The sequence below is a fragment of the Cygnus olor genome, chromosome 6 (genome assembly GCF_009769625.2).
Source record: "Cygnus olor isolate bCygOlo1 chromosome 6, bCygOlo1.pri.v2, whole genome shotgun sequence".
Taxonomy (NCBI): Eukaryota; Metazoa; Chordata; class Aves; order Anseriformes; family Anatidae; genus Cygnus; species Cygnus olor.
In genome coordinates this window covers 31,837,954-31,862,573 of record NC_049174.1, presented here as the reverse complement: position 1 = coordinate 31,862,573, position 24,620 = coordinate 31,837,954, and the positions used below count along the sequence as shown (strand labels likewise).

The window sequence follows — 24,620 nt, the reverse complement described above, 5'->3', positions numbered from 1 at the left end:
TATATTCCATTCTGATTTCATATATGCCTGCTTTTAAAGAGACTGAAATATACAGTCAGACCCTTTGGATTTTGTATGGCAAATTTCAAACATTTTAATTGATTTTTAATTAATCTTTTATAATGGAACTGGAGACACTTAATAAATTCAACTCACATAAATAACAGTCTTCCAGCCCTCACTATTTTTTTCTGTATCTATGCATTTCTAAATCTACAAAATTATTTGGATATTTATGTACTTCTAGTAGAAATCAGCTTATGAATCCCTAAAGGTTTTTATATTTCTGGCAGCCTTGCTATTGAAAAGAAAGCTTATTTGATTCTAACTTCATGTGGGAAAGATGCAACGGGGCAATTTGTTATTAAAAAAACAGGGTTTTGTTTTCACTTTTTCTTCGATATGCTGTCTAGTCACTTCTTTCAAGCTTCTTTCCCTCCTTTATTCTGTAACTTAGCAATAACAATGCCTACCTCACAAGGTTAATGTAAAGGATTAATTCACTACCATACCTTTTAGCAAATGGCTTTAATATATTCAGCCAAAGACTGTAAGATAAAAGTATATTCACAGACTTTTTTATTGAAGCTTTCCCACACAGTGCCAAGGTATTTATTGATTATTCCCTTTCCTGTTCAGTGGAAAGAAATGCAAGTTCTGTACATGGGGTTGAACAAGACCCACTACTTACAAGTGAAACAACATGTGTTGAACACTCTTGAGTGATGCTAAATGTTTTAGCAAACTGCTCAACTATCTCCCAAGAACTGTGATTATCTCAGTTGAGATAATCAAAATAAATGAAAAACATTCTACAAGAAAGAATGATTAAAAAAAAAAAAAAGTGTGTGTGTGTGGGACTTCAAGTTTGGCAAATGCTGATAAACACTTTTGATATCTAACGTGCTTTTTATCAGTGCTGAAAAATGAGTCCAGATTTCACCACGTTACAAGTCTTCAAAAAAAATCTAATTGTCGTATGGTCTGGAAAAGCACTTGCTTTCTTAGCAGCTACAGTTGGAGATTTTTCCGTCACTGAATAAACTCCATCCCCTTCAGGCCCCAAGAGGTCACCTGTCTTGGTGTTGCAGCACCTCCACGGCTCTTGTGAGATGTTCCAGCTCCTCCTGTTGCACTGGCTGTATACATTTTATGTTCCTGTTTCCTAAGGGAAAGCTGTACTTTCTTTAGATTGCTTGTCTTATCTAATTGCCTTAGGCTAATTCAAAGCCAAGCAACAGATTTAGATATAAAATGTGGAATTTTATATCTATTTATAAAATAGGAATATCTCTCAGTCTGGTCAAGGTGTTTTGAAGCTCTTGTTTTTATGCATCGCCTGATTACTTGCAATAAAGTGAGTCCTGTACAAGCTCCATCAGTACTGACTGATCAGTCTGACTTGAGATATGCTCCTGAAGAGGAATGGAAGTTGTCCTCTGAACGTGCAAAGTACTGTAGAGCACCTAGTTAAATGGTTTCAGACTGAGGATCTAGTGTAGTTTTTATTTCATGATTTGCTTCAGTCCTTTGTCCAGAAAGCACTCATAGTCTCTTTAAAGTGATGTTGTGAGGAAACTTTGTGTATGTACAAATGCAGAGGTTCTAGATCTAGTAATCCCTGTCCATTTGTGTATTTGGGCCTGGAGGGAAAGAGAGAGAGAGAGCTTATTTTCATTACTAGAACAATAGATTAGTTGAAAACAACCTAATAAGTTTGGAGATACAGACAGATAGCAGCTTCCTCAGAACTAAAACAGGTTTTGTCCTGAAGGCTTCCCTGTTTACATTCAACTGTAGCAGTCAGTCTAATAAAACATGATTTTTTGCTACAGAGTTTGACAAGGTTATATCTATTGATGGGCAACAACACCACTGCTCTGTATGTGTATGTGCACTGTGTCTATGAAACAAGTTAACTGGAAATTTGTGAATTATAAAGGAATATTACCTGGAGGCAGTATTTAATTTCAGGAGGATGTGTTTTGTTACATATATATACACCATACTACACTCCTGATAAACCAAGTCCTGATTTATTGACATTTGAACACATTTGTATGCATAGTTGATGAGAGGGGAGAAAAAAAATATTAAATGATCTTTTGCTTTCACTTCAGTGATCACGGAGTTTATGTCAGTGATGGAAGATGATGATATGGTTTGATTTGGACAATTAGTTACTATATCAGCTGCATTCTGAATGATTAAATCTCCTGTTTCCTTCCCTCCTTGCAGATTTTTTTGAATGGAACAGCTCAGGCTCTGTTTCATAAAATTTGGTTCTGGGATAATTCGGGCACTGGGGTCAGTGGATGCTGTTTATCTTGTGGATGCTGTCAGTGGTACTGAAGTACAGGGAGAAAAAGGCAGTTCTTAAAATACATGAAAATATGTGTTTTGAATGTATCATTTTGGCTGTCTTCAGGCTTCCGTACGCACAGTCACCGGCCTTATGAAGGTGTGACTGCAGAGGGGGAAGGAGGCAGATACTACATACCATTAGCCCCTAACTAGGAAGCCTCCCTTGCTTCACCACAGGCCTGGAGGGACAGACAATTTGTCCGATGTTATGAGCAATTTGATAAAATGGAAGCTGACACGCATGGATACTTAGTGAGACTTTGTTTTCTGTGGAGGTCTCATAATAAAATACTTGTTATTTTATAATGTGACATTCTAAAGTGATCTCACCTGCCCGTTACAGACCTTTTTTTCTGGACTGGATTCGTTTGCAAAAATATGTATATTCTGAAACAATTTTGAAAATACTGTTTTCTGTTGGAATTTAGTGTTGCTTTTTAAGCTCGCCAACAAGTACACGGCTTATGTGTGTTTGCAGACATATATTACACAAGTATATGTTTCCAGTTGGTACAGTTTATGTATTACAAATGTCTGAGAAGGAGGTGCTAACAGAGTACAAATATCCCAGGGGAACAGAATACTAGGATTGAGCATTCCTGCTTACTGCCTCCAGGAACACAGATGGTGGGCTTTTTTTTTTGTTGTTGTTTTTTGTTTTTATCTCCACCCCTTAGTGCTGATACTGTCATGCAGTACAAATATATCCATACTTTTTTATTCAGTATTCGGTGAACTGTATACCTTTTTAATGTCTAATCTGAAATAGGATTGATCTGAACATTTTGTTTTCATTGTTTACTTAGGGAATATTACATCACCATGGTGAAATGGGTAAGCAATACCAAGGCTGTGGTCAGATGGTTAAACAGACCTCAGAATATCTCTATCCTTACAGTCTGTGAAACAACAACTGGGGCTTGCAGTAGGGTAAGTCAGATTTCTTCCCAAGTTTTCCTTTCAAAGTTTCTTCCTGCATTTTGTTTTCATGTTCAGGAAAAAATAAATAAATAAATGATTTTTGGAAATCAGTTTGCAGATGCCATAGTTGCAAGCTGAATGTAATTAGTCAACAGAGAGGAAATAGAGATGTGAGAAAGTTCCAAATCTGGTGAAATGATTTTATGCAATTAGCAACTTTGAGTGACATTTTCAGAATTACTCAGCTTTGTTCATTCATTAACTTCAGTGGAAACTGCATTTGCTGAACATCATGTACTAAGGATATTGCTAGTGCAGTGGCAAGCTTGACTTCCTCCAGATATTTTCATGCTGCCTGATTTCTGCTCTCTTCCCCTATAGAGCTTCGTCTCAGATCTTTCTGTCTCTCACAGCTTATATACGTTTAAGGAAAACACGAAAATGTTGATAATTCCTGCAAATTCAACAGCAGAATTAAATAACTTTTAAAAAAATAAAATGGAAAAACAATGGGGATATTTCAGTTTGGAGAGTAATCTGAGCTGAAATACTTTTTTCTATTTGAGTTCAGCCTCATCGCATCCTTTGACCCAGATTTTGACATCTGAAATCTTGCAGTACCTCTCTCCATTTTCACAGTCACTCTCGCATCTTGAATGCAGCTGGGCACTTTCCCATTCTGAGTCATAGTCTCTTCCCTTAACCAGCTAAAAGTATAAATATTGCCTATCCATGCTAATATCAGTAACAACAGATGCTCCGAAGTAGGGGGTATAATTTGGAAGTGTAGATGCTTATGAGTGATTAATGTATGTCTGGGTTTGGCCTCTGAGTCAAAAGGCTCTCATCTGTCTGCTACTGAAGTCACTTGTGTTAAAGCGTTAGGGATCATTTCTAAGCTTGTTGCTTCTATGCAATATTGCTGCATAGTACAGGCTGCTTTTCCTGACTCAGAAGCTGATCATTAGTCCCCAGACCATGGGGTAAGGTTGTGAACATGGATATTTGTTGATTGGATTGCTGCCTGGTTCCTGTGAGTCTTCTGTCCTTTATTTCTTTATTTTTTTAAGAAAGTCAGTTTAAGAAAGTGATTTAAGTGAATCACTGTGAGCAGTTGTTTCTGAAAGGAAACCCTTATGTGCTCCAAGGTCAATTGGATTTATCCAAAGTAGGTATCCAGGGAGCTGTAATCCGGGACATAATATAAGAGGGAGGGATAGAGAAATTCCACTCCAGAAGAAATAAAGTGCAGAGAAGTGCCTTAGAGGTGGGTGAGCAAGGCCAGCAGCGCAGTGAGCACAGCTCAGACAAGGCTCGTGTTTGTAACCCTGGGCTGTGCTTATGCTGCACCCACTAGGATACGGTGATGCTTCTGAATTCAGTAACGGATGAGCAAAGGCCATAATGTGGGATTATAGCCTTCTATCATGCCGCTTGATTTCAATTCTAAACATTTCTAAACATTTTCTTCAACTGTAAACCCTTTTAAAATCATTTTGCATGTTCTCAATTCCAAAAAATGCTGTATAAAAACAGATGTGAAAGTAGCCACAGCTTTTTCATTTTTCAGGCCATGTATGTACAGATGCTTCTATAGCTAAGAAATGTTCATTACCTCAGTGTGACTGTGACAATTCACAACAGTTGACATACATTCTACATTTTTTCCAATGTGTACATGATAATTTTTTATTATTTTTTTAGGTTGCATGATTTAAAATATGAGCATGACCAATAAAAAAAAATTATTTTTTTTCCTTGTCACTGACACCAAGCTACAAACCATTAAAGAAGGGGATTGTGATTTGAAAAGGTCTAAAGGTCTTGCACTTTGAGTTTGATGCTGGCTGTTTGCCCAGTGTTGATGAAGAACCTAAAATATATCCAGTTGTCAGATGATGCCTAGAGGTAAAAAACAAATAGGACTGCATGCATAAAGCTTCTTGATAGCTAATCAAAAAGGATTGAAAAAGGCATTCTTAGGTCCCCTGTGGTGTTCTACCAAAAACTCAGAATAAAGCAGCTGACTTTGTAATTAAATTATCATTCATTTCTATGTAAGTTCCAAAGAAGAGATGTGAAGATTGTAACACAGTAGGAAAAAAAGCATGAAATAGCTAAAGACCTTTTGCTGAATGTGTGAAATATTTTTGGGCCATTCCATAAAAGCCATTTTTTTCTCTTATAGAAATACGAAATGCAGTCAGACCTGTGGCTTCCTAAACAGGTATGGTATAAATGCTGTTTCTGGGTGTATAATGTGTAATTCACAGAATCACAGAATGGTTGAGTTTGGAAGAGACCTTTGAAGATCATCTAGTCCAACCCCCCTGCCAAGTAGGCACAGGATGGCTTTCAGGCAGGTTTTGAATATCTCCAGAGAAGGAGACTCCACAACCTCTCTGGGCAACTTGTGCCAGTGCTTTGTCACCCTCACAGTAAAGAAGTGTTTTCTCATTGCTTTGTTGTCATTTTTATTTATTTATAAGCTATTTAAAATACTTTAAATACTTTAAAAGCTATTAAAATACTTCTAAAATTTGCTACTTTTTAGGATCTTTACTTTTACAGCTGAGCATTATAGAAGTGACTGTGTAAACATTCAAATGGCATCTTCTTTGGCAGTGGGAATCCTGTCACTTAACATCACACAAGACATTTTGCTATTTAGCATGTCATTGGGGGAATAAGATGCACATTTCTAGAAAGCAATTCAGCCCATTGATCTGAGGCGCCCGTCTGGGTTTCAGAGGCAATGTTCCCTTCAGTTTCTGATCTCTTTGCGTTGAGTTGGCAGGCACTTGGACAACCAGTTGTACCTACATAAGTGTTAGATGGCTAAAGATAGATGAAACAAATCCTTTTCAACACATCCTATATACTCTGCTGGTATTTTGTTGTTGTTGTTGTTGGTCTTTTATTTTATTGTTATTATTTTATCAAATTAAGCACAAAGGAGTTCAAAGATTAGAGGTCATATGGGCTAAAAGTGGAAAGAATGGGAATATTTCTAAATTCATACCCAGAACAATATATTGAGCTAATATGTCAGCAAATGGTTCCATTTTCATAGCTTCAGAAGAGCCAGCCAATAAATGGATGAAATACATTCTATTTAAAATACATTTCAGGCTTCATTTTGCAGTGTGCAAATGAGAAATCATTTTTTTAAAAATCTATGCTTTTATAGAAAACAGTTTTCCTTTAATATTTCTGTGTAAAGTTAGACATGGAGAAATGGTATCACATCAGGCTACAATTTATGGTAAGGCCACGATTCAGAATACCACTTCAATGTGCATATTTTTTTTCATACAACTTTATCAAAACTAATGAGTCTTAAGTGTGTACTTGGTAAAGTTTTTCTGAGCCCAGGCCCTGGAAACATTTTTTCTTTTCATCCGTAGTAGGATTTATTTCTGTCAATGATTGCATGCCTGTAAAAGAATGTGTCCTAGGAAATTGCAATGCATTAGGGGTGAGACTACCAGAACTTTTACTGGAAACACAATAGTAACTACCTGCATGTGCTACGTGTAGCTGTAGCCACCAGTTGTTGTTGTTGTTTGTTTGTTTGTTTTTTTGTTTTGTTTTGTTTTTAATCTTAGCAGAATAAATTTAAAATCTAAGGATTTTTTTTTCCATTTGTCTTAAGAGCATGGCAAACAACAAAAAACAAACCATCAAGAAACTCGATGATGTTTTCTTAAAAAGTTTAATTGAAAGCAAAATGATCTAAAACGTGCAATGGAAAGATGGATGAACTAAAGCAATCTTATATTTACAGAACGAAGAACCAGTTTTCTCCAGGGATGGCAGTAAATTCTTCATGACTGTGCCAGTGAAGCAGGGAGGCCGGGGTGAATTTCACCACATAGCCATGTTTCTAGTTCAGGTAAGTTTTTGGTTATTTTTAATATCCCAGAGGTTATGTGGGACTCTTACTGTGAACATCTGACCCAAGCAAAGACTTTGCACTTCAGTAGTCTCAACATTGGTTTTGTGGATGTGTGTGGTCATTTATCCTGTCCAGATTATCACTCTGTGCAGAACTTCTTGCAGAATTAGTGGAGTTCTTTCTCTTTCCTTACAGATGTGCTATGGTGGCATGTAAGATCTGTAAATGAGAAGTACTTCCAAAGTATTCTCTTTGGAATGTTTCATGTTTTGTTTGCGCCTCTATAGCCAAGCAGAGATGTTTTCTTGTTAAACTTGTCTGTCAATAATAATGTTTGATAGCCAAAGAAATTCAAGAGACCTGCAGAAATACTTTTTTTTTCTTTTATTTTTTTTTTTACCCTCGTTCTATACACTATAAACATATATGTATAATTTTAAATTTTGGTTGGGAATATTCAGAATTCTGGGTGTGCACACAACAAGAGAGGGAAACAATACCAAAAACGTATAATGCTGCAAAAATTAGGACCCTTTTATTACCCATCTCAATATTTTCCAGTGGCTTCCACTTCCCAGGGCCACTGCTTCTCCAAAGAAGAATTTGAAAGAAGATACATTTGTACTATGGCTTTGAAGGTCACTGGCATGAAGTTGTGATGACCTAATAAAGGAAATTATGCCCTGGAACAGAACACTCCAAGGCATCTATTTAAATCAGCAGAGCATTAATCCAGGTGCTTTAGCAGAGCCATATGACACAGGAGGGATTATCAAGGTACCCAAAACATCAAAACAGCAGACTTGGCACCAGGCAGCTCTATTATCTCCCTTTATGACAGTGTTCTGGTGTGAACATTATTAAGTCTGAAATATGTTCACAGTATACTGCAGACAGCAAAAGAACCTTAATGGAATTTTAACCTGAAGAAGCAAGAAGATACTCATTCACTAGAGTAAATATATTGAGGAAGAATCAGAGAACAAAAAAGGGATCAAAGACATGTCAAATTCTATCTTCTAAAGAAAACAGTAACTCAGATAAGAATCGGGTAAAGGTGTATTAAAGGAATACAAAGTTCACACCAGAACAAAGCAATTGGTCATATTTTGGCTTCATTCTGAATATGATGAATAATTATCTTTAAAAAAATAAATAATAATAATAATGATGATGTAGATCTTATAATTAACTTTCAGCATTCCCAAGGATGGTACAGATACAGTAAAATTTTCCTTAAACCTGTACGATCTGATATTTTTACTACTAAAGAACCCAGGAAACTTGATCCTAATTTGTGAAAATATTTAAACAAAAGATTAAGCCAACTCTTATTCAGTAAGATAATTAAATGTACACATACTTTTAAATGCATGTTTTTGTACAATAATGTTTAATGTCAAGCTTATGATTAGGAGTTTAGTATTCTATCCCTAGTAGGCAGAATTAGATCCCTGAGTCCTGTGCAGCTCCAAAAATAATTAAAAAAAATAAATTTGTTTTGACTGCTATAATCATGAATAAACAAGTCTAAATTGTATCACCTATGTCAAATTTGTATTTAAGTATATAGCTGCTCCTAGGAAGGCAAGGAAATGTGATATTGCAGGTAGCAACCGTTATTCATCAATGATCAACATTCTGCATGGTAATGGGGCTGGTACAGAGCAATGGAGGACTCGAAATGTGTTTATATGATGTGTTTTACACACTGCATTAATCTGATTGTCCATTATTTCTAAAGCAAACATGGAGGCATAAAAATTATATTAACCGTTACACATAAAGTCTGTTGTCCCATCAGATGTTTGTCACACCTTGTGAGAGCCACAGTGGCATGACGGGTGCACTGCAGAATGTAAAGCAGGTTGCCGGTACCCACATGATCGCATTTTTATCATGATGGAGCTCGGTTAATGTTGGAATTTGTCTCACTTCTCTGTATTATTTGGTACAGATATCAGCTCATTACCAGAAATCAGCTGAAGTTAAAGTTCAAACTGCAGGAAAGGTGAAATGATTTTACATACCCAACACGAACGGTGACATAACACGTATATAGTGTACATACAGTGACAAAAGTAAATTTTAATGGCTTGCTTTAGATTCATTTAATCATGGTTTTGTTTGTCAGTCTTCAGCACAAGTAGTAACAAATGATGGTCTGTCTTTCTTGGGCTGCATTTCTTAGCACTTTAGAAAAGCGTGTGTCAATGATATAATCAAAGCAGGTTAGCAGAAGCATCTAATTAAATCTTGAAGGGGGAGGTTTACTGTTTAAAGGTTGTTGTCTATCATAGATTATTTACTGTCTGAATGCAGAGGGCTAGATGTGTATTTTATTATGTTCAAATGCTTTTAGCAACTTATGAAATATTTAAAAGAAACTAACCTCAAAATGGGATTGAATCATATGTTATGTATCCAGAAACTTCTTACTTGGGGTTTTACAACTCTAGAAAGTCTTTTTTCTGACCACAAGAGAAGAATTATAAAGTGACTTTAATGGATCAAGGCAAGAACTTCCTGCAGGCTTCATAAATTATGTATCATGGCTGTAACCTTGAAAAATAACCATGTTTATTAACACTTGGCTGGGCTTTTTATTGTTGTTTCTTGTTAGATTCTGTAATTTTAGTATTTAAATGTCTCTTTCAGTATGTGCAGCTCGTTTATTTCCAGAAAGGAAACAGTCACTAATAGTAAAGCTGTAGTTTAGTCATTCCTGGAGACGTCACTGATTATCAGAACTTTTCTGAATTCAGGAGCCAGCATCATAAACATATGTACAGCACCTAGTACAGCATCCTCAATTCAGTTGGTACTTGCAAGACTTGTCAGTTACTAGGCCATTCCTTCCTCGAGTATCTGTTAGAAAACAGATCACTTCTAAGGGACACATTTTTGCTTTGCCATTACCAGGCATGTCTCATAGGAGTCCTTGAGTATCTTCTGCTTTCTAGGTATTGCTGCTGATGGTGTAGAACTCAGAGTTTACAGGATATGGTTGAGTAATAGAGGTATTAAAAAAAGTGTTTGGCTTTATGATTTTTGTAGGACACATAACCACTGTGGCCACTGTGATTAGGTATGGATTGGTGCTCCAAGTTCACAGAGCATAAGGCCAGACAGCACCATTAGACCCTCTATCTGACCTCCTATGTAATTCTGGAAGTTTCACCCAGTATGGCTGAAAGATAAGCTGAAGTATTACCTCTTTTCTTTACAAAGTTTTTCTTGAATTTGAAAACCTAGGAGTTTTTATATCCAGGCCTAGTACAGAAAAACACTTCAAGTGTGTTTATGTTGTAATACAGTAAGAAGTGTAGTTTTAATAGGCAGCAGCCCAAGCAAGAATTTTACCTTTTTCATTCTCAATCACCTTCAGGTGAGCTGCTCACTCTCCAGCTTTCATGGTTTTTAACCTGTGTGTGGTGAGGAGTCTGCTGCTGCTTGCTGCCAGAGAGTTTGGGTTTGCTTCAGGTTAGATATGCATTGCATCCTGTTGCTTCCTAATTCAGTTCCTGGTGCATTTGCTGGAAAAAATGCTGTCACATTCTTCATTAGATAGAAACAATTTATGAGAGGGAGCAAGCACCTAACTTGTAAGGATTTGGTTCAATTGCCAAAATTCAGTGGCTATTAAACTCTCCTTATATACCCTAGATAGAGAGAGGCTTCTGCAGAGTGCTTGTTGGAGGAGAGATTTTGATGAGATGTAGATCCTGTGAACTTCTGTGTCTGTGTTGGTGTATTGCATTCCTCATGGAGGGAGGCAGGGAAATCTCTATGACAGTGCTGTTGGTGCAGCATCTCGGTAATCTTAGCTTGCTACAAGCAGACAATAAACGTGAAAGCTTAGTGAGCACACCCTGGTGCAGACTTTGGGTTAGAGGAGTCTGAGTCAGATTCCCCTGCTATGCCACTGTAAAGGAAAAAAAAAAAAAAAAAAAAAAACAGTAAGAGAAATAAAATATGTGCAGTGGCAAGATCCTTAGCTTGAAATATAGGAATTCTATCATCTGTTGGCATATGGGCATTTTGTGCTGGAAACTGTGTTGATATTAATGGCTTTGAAAACTTTATATATGGGAGAGAAAGGATACTTAAAGTTCAGCCTGTCAAAACGTGGATTTTGTGAATTAAAGATGTTGTACATTAAAGATTAAAAAGCTCTAATCAGTAATGACATGCACAAACAATCCTGCTAGGCAAGGAAAAATGTAACAAGTAAGATGAAAGTTAATATATTCCATCTCTTTCCAGGCTAAAAGTGAACAGATCAGTGTGAGACACCTGACATCAGGAAACTGGGAAGTTATTAAAATCCTGGCATATGATGAAAATACTCAAAAGATGTAAGCACTACTCTCTTTGTCTGTTTATAAAAATATCTGAGTTATTAAAGCGGAATCCATTTAACTGGAAATAGTGTATCTAAAATTAATCAACAGTATTTCTTTCATTTTTGAGCATTATCATAAATTGTACACTCCTGAGTACATAAAATGCAGCTGTAAAACAATTTATCTGCCAGGGTATTACTGTGTGTGTCTTTATGCAGGGGGAAAAAGAACATACTGTGACATCAGTTGCCTCATTATGGTTTCTAAATACAAGAAATCAATGCACAATGCAGCAGTAATAACATTTTTGTGGCCTTTTCCTGGGTTCCAGAAAATCAAGTCATACCAAATGTTTAGTACTTGATAAAACCCCAAATACTTAAGTTTTCCAGCTTGCTTGGTTACCATGTGAAGTCTCTGGACTTCAATGATCTGACTCAAACTCTTAACATCAAATGATATGGAGAGCATTATCCAAACCCCTGATTTTCACCCAGATCATTCAAAGAAAGAGAAATTTTCCCAAAGCCCCACTTGGTATTAGAGTGGAAAGGAAATGCACCACATAACTGGTGATTCCTGGGAGCAGTAAAGAACTGACACACAATGTCTAAAGGCTCCAGATGACTTTAGTGAATCTTGGTGAGCCTTTGTGTCTATCTGCACAAAGCAAAAAATAAATACACATGTCCAATCCTGACTTTCTTTGAAGTAAATGATATTTCAGCAAGAACATTTTGTGGCTGCAACAGTGCCTGTCATCTCCAGAGTCACAGGGTGCGCTCAGCCTGCAGAGAGATGGCAGACTGCAGGTGAGTTGTCTCGACCACCTGAGAGGACTTCTTTACCCTCCTTCTGCCTTGCAAGCAGAAGCTTTTTGGGAATGTCATCTGGGACACACCAAGGACTTGCCTTGATATTATTGCAGCAACTCTACTAAGCCGCTTTCCGCCCACAGAACCTTGCCTGTAAAGCATTCCCCAGGGTGCTAGCTTCTGTCTCTAGGTAGAAGAAAGAGTCTACAGCTCAAAAAGGCTTTTGGGTATCACAATGCCTATTGTATTTTATGATATAATTTCAATGTGACCTTTTTCTGCTGCTTGGATTTCTATTGCAAACTCTTGCAGTGAAGGAAGAACTTTTTGTTCTGTATTTGTTATGTGCAGAAATGGGTCCTGGTTGGTACTGGAACTCCCGGATATTACAGAAATTGAACAGAAACCATGAAATACTATGTTTATTGCTGTTTTGATATGAAATCATATAGCATCTGAAATAACTATTCTGTATACAAAATTTTAATTTATTCTTGGGAGTTTCCAATGTAAAAAAAAAAAATTGTAATTATGTCTTGCACCAATCTAAGCACCACCCAGATCAGACTGTTTACCAAACTGAGTTTAACTTTCTTCATCTTTTGGGTGCAGTTATTTCTTAAGCACTGAAGAATCTCCAAGAGGAAGACAGCTGCACAGGTAAGAAGTACATGTGGCTGTGTTAACAGCATCTTAATCCCAAGCCACAAGTGCTAAACTGACATAATTGTTGTTTTGGGGGTTGGGTAGACTATGTAAAAATGAGTACACTTAAGCTGTAAGAAGGAAAGAATCAGAATTTTTCAAAACTAGAAAAGCTGATGATATTTTATGTTAAAAAAAAAGAAAAGGAAACTATTTTCACAAAAAATGTTTTTACGCTTATGTCTTCACTGGCACTTTAAAACCGTTGAAATAGCTGGACTAAAAGGCAATTATGTAATATGTCTGTGTTTTTAAAACTGATGAAAATCTTCCAAATACAGATAAAAAAAAAAAAACAAAAACAACAACAAAAAAACTTCTCCTTATGCAAACCTCAGTGCTTAAATCTGAAGTTAATGATGGTTTTCATGGTGTCCTGCTAATGTTGTTATTCCAGGGCACTGTCAGCTATTGAAACCCCAGTCTTGCTTTGGGTAGGTTTTGGATCCTGTCCACATTGCCGAGTTTATAGAATGGTAATTCACTCAATCCTTTGAAAACAGTTTGCATCATGCACAAACTAAGATGGTGATAGTTTGGCAGGTTTTGGGAGTGAAACAAATTCTGTCACTTTGAAAAGCTAATTCTTGGTTTATTGTATTTTATTCCAATAGAAAATGTTTCTGATGTTTTTTGTTTGTTTGTTTTTCCCAGTGTATCAACAGTGGGATCATTGAATCGTCAGTGCCTCTCGTGTAACTTCCTGAAAGACCAGTGCACATACTTCAGTGCAAAGTTTAGCCCCATGAATAGGCATTTTTTACTGCACTGTAAAGGTAGGTCAAATGCATAGCTTGTAATAATACCGTCTTTCCTTCTGAGTTAATGTATTCCTCTGAGAAGCACATTAGGCTGGAGTCTAACATTTAGCTCAGTAGTGGATTACTCAATGTTTTATACAGAGCTTATTGCAAAACAATAAGTAAGAATGTTCTGTGTAAAAGCTAAATAAACAAGAGATATCAGAAAGCTGCTTCAATCCTAGTAAAGGACATTGACTTTTAAATTCACCCTGAATAAAAATCCTTTACAAAAAATATGGGATTTTATAGTGATGGCACTGTGGTTCATAACAACGAGTGGACCAATTAACTTCATTATATTATGTATTGGGATTGATCTTCTGCAACTATAACTAGTTAAAAACAATGAGGGCCTTCTTACTATAACACTATGTCTATATAACACTGTAACACTGTGTGTGTATGGATATATAATATATATGTGTGTAGTATATCTATCTGTACATGCATGTATATATATGTGTGTATGTGTGTATCTACCAAAAACCAGGTAAGGTTTAATCCACATAGACTGATCCTCTTTATCAACTGAATTGCAATAAATAACTTTTAGCTTTTTTTGCTAGGTGCATTCCAGTAGCACTAAATGGCACCAGTTCAGAGCTGGTACGTACAAACAGAAAACTAGAGCCATTCCACACCGAGAATTTTATAACCTACACCCATGAAATAAACACTGATAAATAAGTGAGATTATAAAAAGAGGTTCAGAAAAGCACGAGACAATCAATGATAAAGTTTATAGCTAGGCCTATCAACCTTGAAACTTGTAGTATTTTACAGATAATGTTCCCCTAGTACTTTTGCTCAACTAGCATCAGAATGAAAATAGTAGAACCCGTCATCTGAAATACATGTGACTAGCCCATTCTATTCGCATGCATTTTTCTATTTCTTTTGCAACTGTACATGGTTTTACACACACACACAAAAAAATAAATAAAATCTGCCTGCTTCAGAATTGAATCTATTTGAACAAACTATGAATATATATTGGCTAAAATAAGGTGTGTTTTTGTTGTTGTTCTTTTTGTTTTTTTTGGTAGAAGTGCACCTATAATACATAGCTGATCATAAAAAATAAATATACCAACTGTATGGTTTATACATGGTTAAAGCTGTGGCAGAAGTTATGGAGCTAATCCTGAGGCCCTTATCTGAGTAAAGACAGCACCAGTAATGAGCTCCTCATTAAGCAGAGTTTTTTTACTTAAGCAGAGTTTTCCCTAGTGCTTGGCACAGTCCCTAGGGGGGGGGGGGGGATGTCTCAGATTCCTGCAAGAAGAAGCACTGGTAAATTGGGAAGAGTTTTTTGCTCTGAGTCAGCAATGTCCTAGGGCCCAAAAACATAGCTTTTTTTTTTTTTTTTTTTTCCTTTTTGTAATTTTTAATTTGTTCCTTTGGTATCAAACTGTGGATGCCAGTAGGAGCTTGCACATGAAATTCCTCACAAGCTCATGACTTCCAGTGACTTTGGAGATTCCAACTCTTTGTTTGAGCTGGAAAGACCGTAGATCACCTCCCAGGTTAAACCTATACTTCACTGAGCTGCAACCAGTAGACTGCCCTAAGCTGTGGGTGATGGGCAGGGATGATAAAACACCATCATTTTTTTTTTCCTACCTCTAACGTTAATGTGTATTAAGATTATTCAGAAGTCTTATCTTCTGTTGGCCAGTGCTTGACAGTCCTGGCAGCAGTGCAGCCCCCTTGTACAGCCACAGCTCTGTAAAATGCCTGTGATGGCGTGGATCTGTGACAGTATCGTTGACAGCAACATTACCACAGAACTGCTTGCAAGTGTACAAGGTAAACTAACTTGAGGAGACAGGTGACACCACATCTACGTGCATACACACTCATTTTCCAACAACAAAAAGCCTGTCTGAATTGTTGCGAAAGCAAGTCTACCCCAGAGATTCAAAAATCTGTGGGGAACTCTGGACTGGTTTGATCTGTGCAAGTTTCTTCCACCTTCTGTTTACCCATAAGCATATTTATTAGTATAATTTTTTCTTCCTAATTACCCTCAGCTAGATCTGTCTCAGTATACCGGTTGTATCCATCTCCAGAAGGTCTCCAGAGACACTCCTGAGTGAGGTGTTCATTTCTAGTCTGGTAGAAGGAGGACCAGCTCTCAGCCTCTCAGTCTTGGCAAGCATCACACTTTTTTTTTTTTCTAACCTGCTTGTGGATTTTTCCTTTAGCAGTTCATAAACACTGACAGATGTTAGTCTCTCCATTCAAATAAGATAGAGAGTAATTCACAAAGGAAGTAATTGCTTAGTGTTAGTTATAGGAGGTCAGTGGCAAACCCAAGAGTGTGCTTAATTCCGATAAACTTTAATGCTTTGAATGATACAGTGCCTTTAACACAAGTCTTTCTCCTTTCTGATTGGCTTTGAATCTCCTTTAATGTCTTTATTTATTTATTTATTTATTTCAAAATCTGGCATCACCCCTCCATTTTTTTAGGATGATAAATAGAGATGGCCAGGAAAATGCCAGTGCTTTCCCCTCAAAAATGGCATGTTCTGAATAACCGTTTTTCTTAAAACGGAATTCAGAGCAAAACAACACATTTAAAAGAAGTAAAATGGACTGGAAAAAAAAAAGTAAAATAAAGAGAAAAGGACAACTGAAGAAATTCTCTTCTTTAAAAGCTAAGGCAGAAAACTTTGATTTGTCAGCAATCTTCCTGTAAGATTTTTGTCAATATTCTCCCTTGAAGCAGAGAATTAAATTGATAAAAATCTTCAGTGGAGGCTGTTGGAGGCTGTGAATGGCATCATGCTATTTATTTCAGGTATTTAAGTTCCCTAGGCTTGTGCCACAATTAATTGAGGGAGACAACCTCCTCAGGATGACTCAAAACATATGAATTAAACTCTCCATGAACTGTTCTTAAGGTATTTTTTTTTTCTCCAGGGAATATATAAGGAGTTGAAAATCCTAATTTCAAAGGAGGGTCCATATCTTTATCTGCCATAGGGTTCTCAGGCATTTTGTCTTTTCTGCATCATCCTTCCTAGCCCAGTAGTAGCTACCTGTATGTAATTGAAGCTCTTGTCTTACCGAGATAAATCTAAATTTCCTCTGCACAAATTCCATGTTTGGGGGAGATGGGGAGTGGGACAACTCATGAAGTAAGATTAAATTACATTACACCTAGATTTAACTGTGATGTTGCTATTACAGAGCTGAGATACTAAAGGAGCTTCTTGAGCAGATAATTAAGTGAAATATGTGATAATTTTTCAACACCTCTGTAGTTTTTCCATAAAGAATAAAAGTGGATATTATCGTTAATTCAATTTCCCATCAACCTAAAGTTACAGCTTTGGAATGTCAAACTGCTATATTTTAGAAAGTGCCTTTAAGTGCCTCTAATTTTTATACTCTTCACTTGTTGCTAAACATGGAGATAAAAAGAAAAAAAAATCTCCTTCTAGGTGCAGGGAGTAAGACTGCTTGTTGAAGAGGCAAAATGCAGCCTCAGTTTCACACCGTTGGTCCTTGGCCTTAACCGTGTCCTTCCCAAGAGACACTGATGGAATTACTGTTGTATTTTAAGTGAAGCATATGTACAGGGCTTGTGGGATCTGGCCTTACAAGGTTCCTTGTGTTCTCATTCTTTGTTATTTACTGAAACACTGAGCACTAACCACCCTACACTTCCTCTGTTTTTTCTTGTCTTCAAAACAGGCCCAGGCATTCCAGTCGTTAGTGTGCACAGTACGAGTAACAGTGGAAGTGAGTACTCCTTATGGAATAAGTATATTTCATTTTTGTCCTTGATTGATTTCGGGACCGTGGAGGAGGAGGGGAAGACGGTTGCAAGTAAATGAAAACTAACAGATGTGTCATTCATAAAAAGTTATGTTATTTACCTTTTAACAACATACACATCTGAGAATGATATGGACAGAAGGCAATCAAATGACTAAAACTTTCCCAGGCTTTTCAGATGCATTTTATACTAAGTGCTTATCTTTCACCTTCTATTTACACCTGAGTTAATTAGATGGCAGGTTGGTCTTCATCCCTTTCACTTTCTATGTAAATTATGCTGCCATTACTGCAGACCTTCATATTTTTAGAGATGTTTTTTAAAGTTATAATCCAATTTTCTTGAAGTAAAGTACAGTCCTTGGAGGATTGGTCATAAAATCTGACCTACATACAATGAACTTAGTCCTGCTCTTACATTTCTCAAATCTGACATTTTCAGTGATGGCAAATCCAAAAATAAGGCCTTTTTAGGAAGGTATTCAATACTTCTAATTTTGAAATTTTTCTCATTACCTTCTGCATATTGACACCAAACCTATAGCCAGGTGTTTCCTGGCTGTTTGGGATACTTTGTAATAGAAGACTATCCTTGAGCAGCAGTTTTGCTCACTTAAGGTATTTCTCTAGTGCAGTAGAGGTAACAGCACTACCACCAGCTCCACTGTGGTTCCACATAGCATGAAGGTGTGGATTGGAGGAAAGGTTGAATCATTCCATTCAAATCTACTAGACCAATCCTTACCTGTCCCAATTTCATCCAATAGATTATCCCCAGAATTTTTCCCAGAATCCAAAAATTATGTACTCTGCTTGCCTGTATTCCTTTTGTCCTCGCCAGCCACAGATGACAACAACAGATGACCTAACCTTGCATGTTGAAGCAGCATACTAATCAATAGTATTGTGCTAGCAAGCATTAATTAATGTGTGCACTTCAGCTTTGTATTTTTTTTTAATGTCACTGTTGACAGTATTTGTAAATCTCAGTGCCGTGTCACACCAAGGGGAAGGAGTTTTATCCAACTCAGTAAGAGGTAGATACTGCTAAAGTAAAATTAATTGACTTCTGTAGAGCTACTCAATTCTGTGAAGGTACGCTTTGACTCTTTATTATTCGTATCTAAACTACTATTGATAGTGAATCATTGTTAAGAGATCTATGTAGAGCATCTTAAAAGAAATAAAGCAAGTCAGGATAAAGGGGTGTTGTTTGCTGTAAAAATGAGAAAGCAAATAATAAGAGAGATAATTTATCTACAGTGATTCAGTGCAAGATTAAATTATCCTCTTCAATTAATAAAACAATGATTATGGATTACTTCAATTATTTCATCCTCAGACTATAATTACACCATTTTGGTTGACTGCCCAGAAAAGGCATTCTCCTTAGACTGTTTCTTTTTGACCTAAGCGCAGGGTTTATTTTTTAATGAAAAATTTACATTTTGGAAACAAGATTGTTAATTTGAGTGAAAACAAGAAAAAAAAAAAAGACTAATCGTTCTTCCATATGCAAAAGGATTGCTTCAAATCTGTCTGCAGCTTTAAGACAAACTAAGTCTTACTCTTGGCTGAAGTGCAGAAGACAGAGAAGGACATGAAGTGATCAAGTAGAGCTGTAATGGCTAAATATTGATTTCGAATATGTAGCCTAGAGAAGTGTGCTTACTCGGGGCTTAGGATATTGCCCAGCAGACTAGTCTTTCCCCTGTGACAGCTGCTGTTAGTATTTGTCAGGGATACTACTATTCATGTTGGTCATCAGCGATTTCATTGTTAGTGCTTAACAAAAACAAAGCCTGCTGAAGCCAGAAATGAGAGTAGTTGTATATGTTCTGAATTAAAATGATTGCTCTTGAATTGCAAAGCAGTTGCATTATATATATATATATACATATATATATATACATATATATATACATATACATATATATATATATTTTAAAAAACATTTAAAGAAGGAAATAATTTACAAGAGTTGTTACTGCACATTTGTGTCCTTTCCTTTAATTTTTTTTGAATATTGATTTCTCTTTGAATGATGGTTTTCTGTACCTCTCAGCTTGTTTTTTCTTGATGTTTTCTACAGATTTTTATATTTTGGAGAATAACGCTCTGTTGAAAGAAGCTGTTTTGAAGAAAAAGAATTTCAGGACTGAAATTAAAATGCTTCACATTGAGGATTACGGTAAATTTGGCAAAATATTATTTTAACAAACCAAAAGCTTTCTTGAATTGTTACTGTTTTTCATCTGTGTAACTACCAGCCTTTAATGTCTTGCTCTTTTCTTAAAAGAACTCCCTTTACAGTTGTCACTGCCAAAAGATTTCACGGATCGAAACCAGTATGCCCTTCTATTAATAATGTAAGTATTTATATAGAATCATATAAAATAATAAAAAGTACTTCATAGAAAACATATAATTCCATAATTAGAAAATGTGTTTTTTCATTGTGTAGGAAAATTGCCTCATGGATTTGAGTTGATAAATGAAAAGACTTGTTCTCAGGAAGATTTTGTTTTAGGCACTGTCTGGAAGAGATGCCTGTTGTTTTTTTTTTGGGTGGTGGTGGTGGTGTTGATCTTGTCAAACCTAGCATGACCACTAACAAGTGGTGCCTTTCAAATTGCTCAGCTACAGCTACTTTCTTGCTTACATTTTCAGCTGTGTTACAATTGTTATTGTATTCCAGTTGCTGAAAGTTTGAAAAAGAATGCTTACTATTGTCCTTGGTAATAATGGTTTAATTGTGTATCAGTTTTGTTGGAAAGGAAATGTGATATAACATCTTGATCCAGGCTACATACACTTAGATGTATATAAAGAGAAGATAGACATTTAGAATAGTGAAGTGTTAAATATGAAGTGGTTTTTGAGCTCCATTTCAGCTGCAATTTGACAAGGGCTTATGAAAAAGAGAGGCAGGAAAGGAAGAAAGCTGATTAAAAGAGAATGTGAGTTTAAAAAGAAATTTACCTAATATATCTCTGCAGTCCAATTTAAATGCCTAGTTAGGTGTACAGAGGTTTCTGATTCTTTGTTTCCTAAGCTGGAGGGTAAATATGGCATGTAAGTTCTAACATGCTGCAGTGATTGCTTCAGAGACTCTCAAGCCTCTGGTGAAGTTTCACCTTCCCCGAGTCATACATTTTGTCAGGATCTGGTTTGCTTATGTGGTCTCAGCTCTGTCTGCAGGGCTTTTGCACTGGTGGCCAGTTTCACTCCTCTGAATAAAGTCCTTTTTTGATGGCTGAGGTTCATATTTTGACTGTAATTTCTGGTAGCAGCAAATGCTTCTGTGTAGTGTTCTGGTGCCCTCTGGATTGATAGGGTTACAATTCTAAGAAAAGTTGGAATAGAAAAAGGGAAGAAAGTTTGGTGTTATTCTCATAGTCACACAATAACAAATATATATATTTTTTCAAATCACTGAAAGCTGGTAGCCATATCAAAGGTGTATGACTATAATAAGGCTCCTACATTTATGAAAGGCACCTGCAGATAAATGTGAGCTCACAAGATATGGCACCTAGGCTGCTGAGTGTTAAGGCTGAATCTTGGAAGGGAGCCTGTGTCGGTGGATTGTGGTCCCAGCATAAAACCCAGATGCGAATGCTGTACAGCTCCATGTTGTCATAAGCTCAACTTAAGGCCTAAGCCCTAAATATCCTGTACCCTTCATGGTAAGGATTTTGTGAAGATTCATCCACTAGCAGTTGCAAAGCATGCTGCAGTGCTGAAATAGAAGATCATTGTATTGCCATGTTAAAATCTATGTTCATCTGTGTATGACCAGACTATCTAACAAATAGGTCTCATATAGAAGCCAGTTTTGTTGGTTAGAGCTGTTATTCTTCCTGGAATTGTGATGCATAGGCCATAAAATGCTAAATAGATTATAACACTCTTTTTTTTCCACTTGTTCTCCTAAACAACTAATACATTTCACACTTGGTTTCCTTCTGATATAATACATGCAGTATAGCTATAGATTAGAGAGGTGTACAGTAATTGCTTGAAAATGTGATTATCATCTCTTTTCTATATAATTAAGATCAAAGTTTAAATTCCAGATCCTTGATTTTCTCATTATAGTTCACTTTACTCATTAAAAAAGTATGATACATTCCTTAGTAACACATAGAAAATGATTAAGTAAAGATTCTGGCATTTAATCCGGGTAATAAAATGAGAGGTGATAATCATTCTTTATTTTTTCTTGAACATAATTAACCTCATTCCTTCAAAATCTTTAGGATAATGTATCTTAAATGTCAGCATTTATTATTTAACACCAGTTAAAATTGTCCAATATGTAGGTGGATATTGTAAAACCAAATCAGTGGAGAGTTTGTTCTGATTTTCAAGGGAAAGAAAACAGCAGGGTACTCTCCAAAGTAACAGTGAATTGTCTCCAAGAGGTTTCTGTTTGTTTGTTTACTTGTTGTTATATTTTGGTAATAAACAGGAATCACTTCATCTGTTACTGAAACAATGAAAGATTTAGGCCTTGCCCAAGCAATCAAATCTGTTTATGCCTCCAGTTAATACACTTTTGGGACTGATAGCATAAGACAAGACAGTAAGGTTGGAAGTGAAGACTTTTTTACAGCTTCAGGAATAACTCATTTTATAAGACTAGCAGAAACGTAGAGAGGCATAATACAAATATTGGAAGATATTCAAGATGTGGGGTATAAGGCTTTATATATTGATAGTCATGTTGCATACCTTTCAATTTTGTAAAGGATATTACTTGTTTTAACTGGCAGCTGTTGCAAGTGAAGAGTTGATGCTTGTCTACAAGGTGAAGCGTAAAGTACATGGTGAATTCCACTACTTTGGTTGCAAAATGCTTGCAAAGGAGGATGTACCTAAAAACATTTTTATTTGGCCAGTTCTTCCCCTGTGAGACAGCTGCAAAGTTTAATTTTTTGGGGATTCCTAAGTCACATGAATGATTCACTAGTTGCTTTGCAGGCCGTCCATCCAATGTCTTCGTTTTTCCTGTTTCTACCAATACAGAACAGTATTTCACTACTCTCTTGTGCTTCTGTTACATCAAAGTCTGATTTTCTTTCCTCTCCTTTGAACTTCGTAACATTTCTCATGGCCCAGAGGGAGAATTCATTTAGCTGTAGGCTAAAAGAGGGACAGGCTGGAGTTTTACTCCAGCTGTTTCATTTGCAGTAGTGGTCCCGGTGCTATGGGCCATGATCAGCCTTCTCAATCACCTTCTCTTCACTCTTGTCCCCAAAAAGGACTTAGGGAATTGTTGAGCTAAGATCTGTCCTCCTTTAGCTTCCCCTATCTTTTAGCTTCCTCCACTCCCCGCCCCCAGCAGTACACATCCTACAATGTGAATAAAATGCTTATTCAATCTTTCTTAGAGAAAGACAACAGGATATTCAAAACTTCACCTCCTTTTCTGGTAACACAACACAGTATCACATCTTTTCTCAAAATTGTATTTTCAAAATCTTCAGCCTTGAGGGTCTGAGAAAGATATTTTAAGAATAACAATTTTTTTTTCTTGTATTATGTTGTCTACTTCAGGCCTGCATATCACATGATTTTGCCCTAGTAATGGAGTAACTCCTGGTGATGTATTTTAATTTGTTTGGCCGTATCTGCAGGGAGGAGTTATAAATATGCTAACAATTTCTAGTTGTAGTCTGGTATATCTTAAAAGCGTATATGGATAGGGAGAAAATGTTTGGGATTTTCTGTTCTCAGTGTGTAAGGCTATTCAGGTTCCCTGATTTTTGACCAGTAATGGTGGGTGTGCTTGAAAGCTGAACAAGAGATGCCCATGAAATCTGAAAATGAAGTGGATTTTTCCATTGTACTAGTTTTTGCAAAATGGCATTCTTCTCCCTCTCAGTTTCACCATAAGAAAAACTTTTGTCAGTGACATTTCTTTGTCTATAGTGGGTAGATTTTATCATCTGAGGTGTAGTCTTTCTCATGTTTGCTATCAAGATGCCTTTTCCATATACTGCATCAAATCCACTGCTTGGCAGAAATAGAAAGAGATGTACAGGAAATTAAGAAGTGATAATAGCAGTTATTTTCCACATATATTTTGAAATTGTTTTCCCCTCTGTTTGGTCAACTGTATAACTTCTAAAGTTCCAATTTACAATCTTCCCACTTAGTTTTAAAATGGTGCAAAACCTGAAATAAATTTTGCTGCAGTCATGGTAGGAGATTGGCAGAGGAGTAGAACTCAGAGTACAGCAGCAACAGCCTCTCTGGTAACATTATATTATCCCCTGAAGGCTGTAACTCTAGTCATGAACAGAGACTTCAGTTAAAGCTTTTGGTTATAGAATCCAAAATAACAGATTCTTCTCTTTGCAGCAGTATATGAACTTATGATGAGCTGCCCCTTTTCCCAGACAGTCTGCAGTGTATATGACTGCCTTGCAAGAAGCATACAAACTACCCACTAAGGTCAATGATATTGGTATATTATTGATGGCTCCTGTCTGTTTAAATGGTGCCTCAATGGTGAACTTCTGCAGTTTGCCCAAGTTGTCAGCAGTTGTGCTGCCACAGAGGACTCATAATCCAGGTGTAGTCACTGTTGAAGACACAAACTAGGCAGCTCTCAAGCTTCTAACTTTGAAAGTCAGGAGGAAAAAAAAATAGTGCAAGTGCTATCACATACAAGAAGGAAAAAGAAAAGAACCAGAAAGTGTTAGGCATCTTCTTCATTTGAATCATTCTGCTCTTGTTGCTTGACTCTGAAGATGATAGGGATACTGCTCCTTAAGGAACCCCTGAGGGATGGCAAAGAAGATGTAACTTTGCATATGCATTTTGGTGTTGGCTTTGATTTTGCTGTAGTACTTTGCTTCCCTTATGTCCATCCATAGTCAGGTGGGAAGAAGACTTCTGTGTTTCTATCACACACAAGCATAAACAGAACGGACTTTCACTCAGGCTTACCAGACGGGTCATGACATAA

At 36.6% G+C, this 24,620-nt stretch overlaps 1 protein-coding gene across 6 annotated transcripts in view; it reads left to right on the top strand.

Moving 5' to 3' along the window:
• DPP10 (dipeptidyl peptidase like 10) overlaps positions 1 to 24,620 on the top strand; it is a 486,601-nt gene that overhangs the window by 449,020 nt on the left and 12,961 nt on the right. For all 6 annotated transcript variants that reach the window (XM_040561195.1, XM_040561191.1, XM_040561193.1 and 3 more), the window contains 9 exons: positions 3,171 to 3,294; positions 5,474 to 5,512; positions 7,073 to 7,180; positions 11,450 to 11,541; positions 12,957 to 13,004; positions 13,704 to 13,825; positions 17,558 to 17,605; positions 19,734 to 19,832; positions 19,941 to 20,010. In XM_040561195.1, the coding sequence (XP_040417129.1) occupies positions 3,171 to 3,294; positions 5,474 to 5,512; positions 7,073 to 7,180; positions 11,450 to 11,541; positions 12,957 to 13,004; positions 13,704 to 13,825; positions 17,558 to 17,605; positions 19,734 to 19,832; positions 19,941 to 20,010 (750 nt within the window). The remainder of the gene's footprint in view (positions 1 to 3,170; positions 3,295 to 5,473; positions 5,513 to 7,072; positions 7,181 to 11,449; positions 11,542 to 12,956; positions 13,005 to 13,703; positions 13,826 to 17,557; positions 17,606 to 19,733; positions 19,833 to 19,940; positions 20,011 to 24,620) is intronic.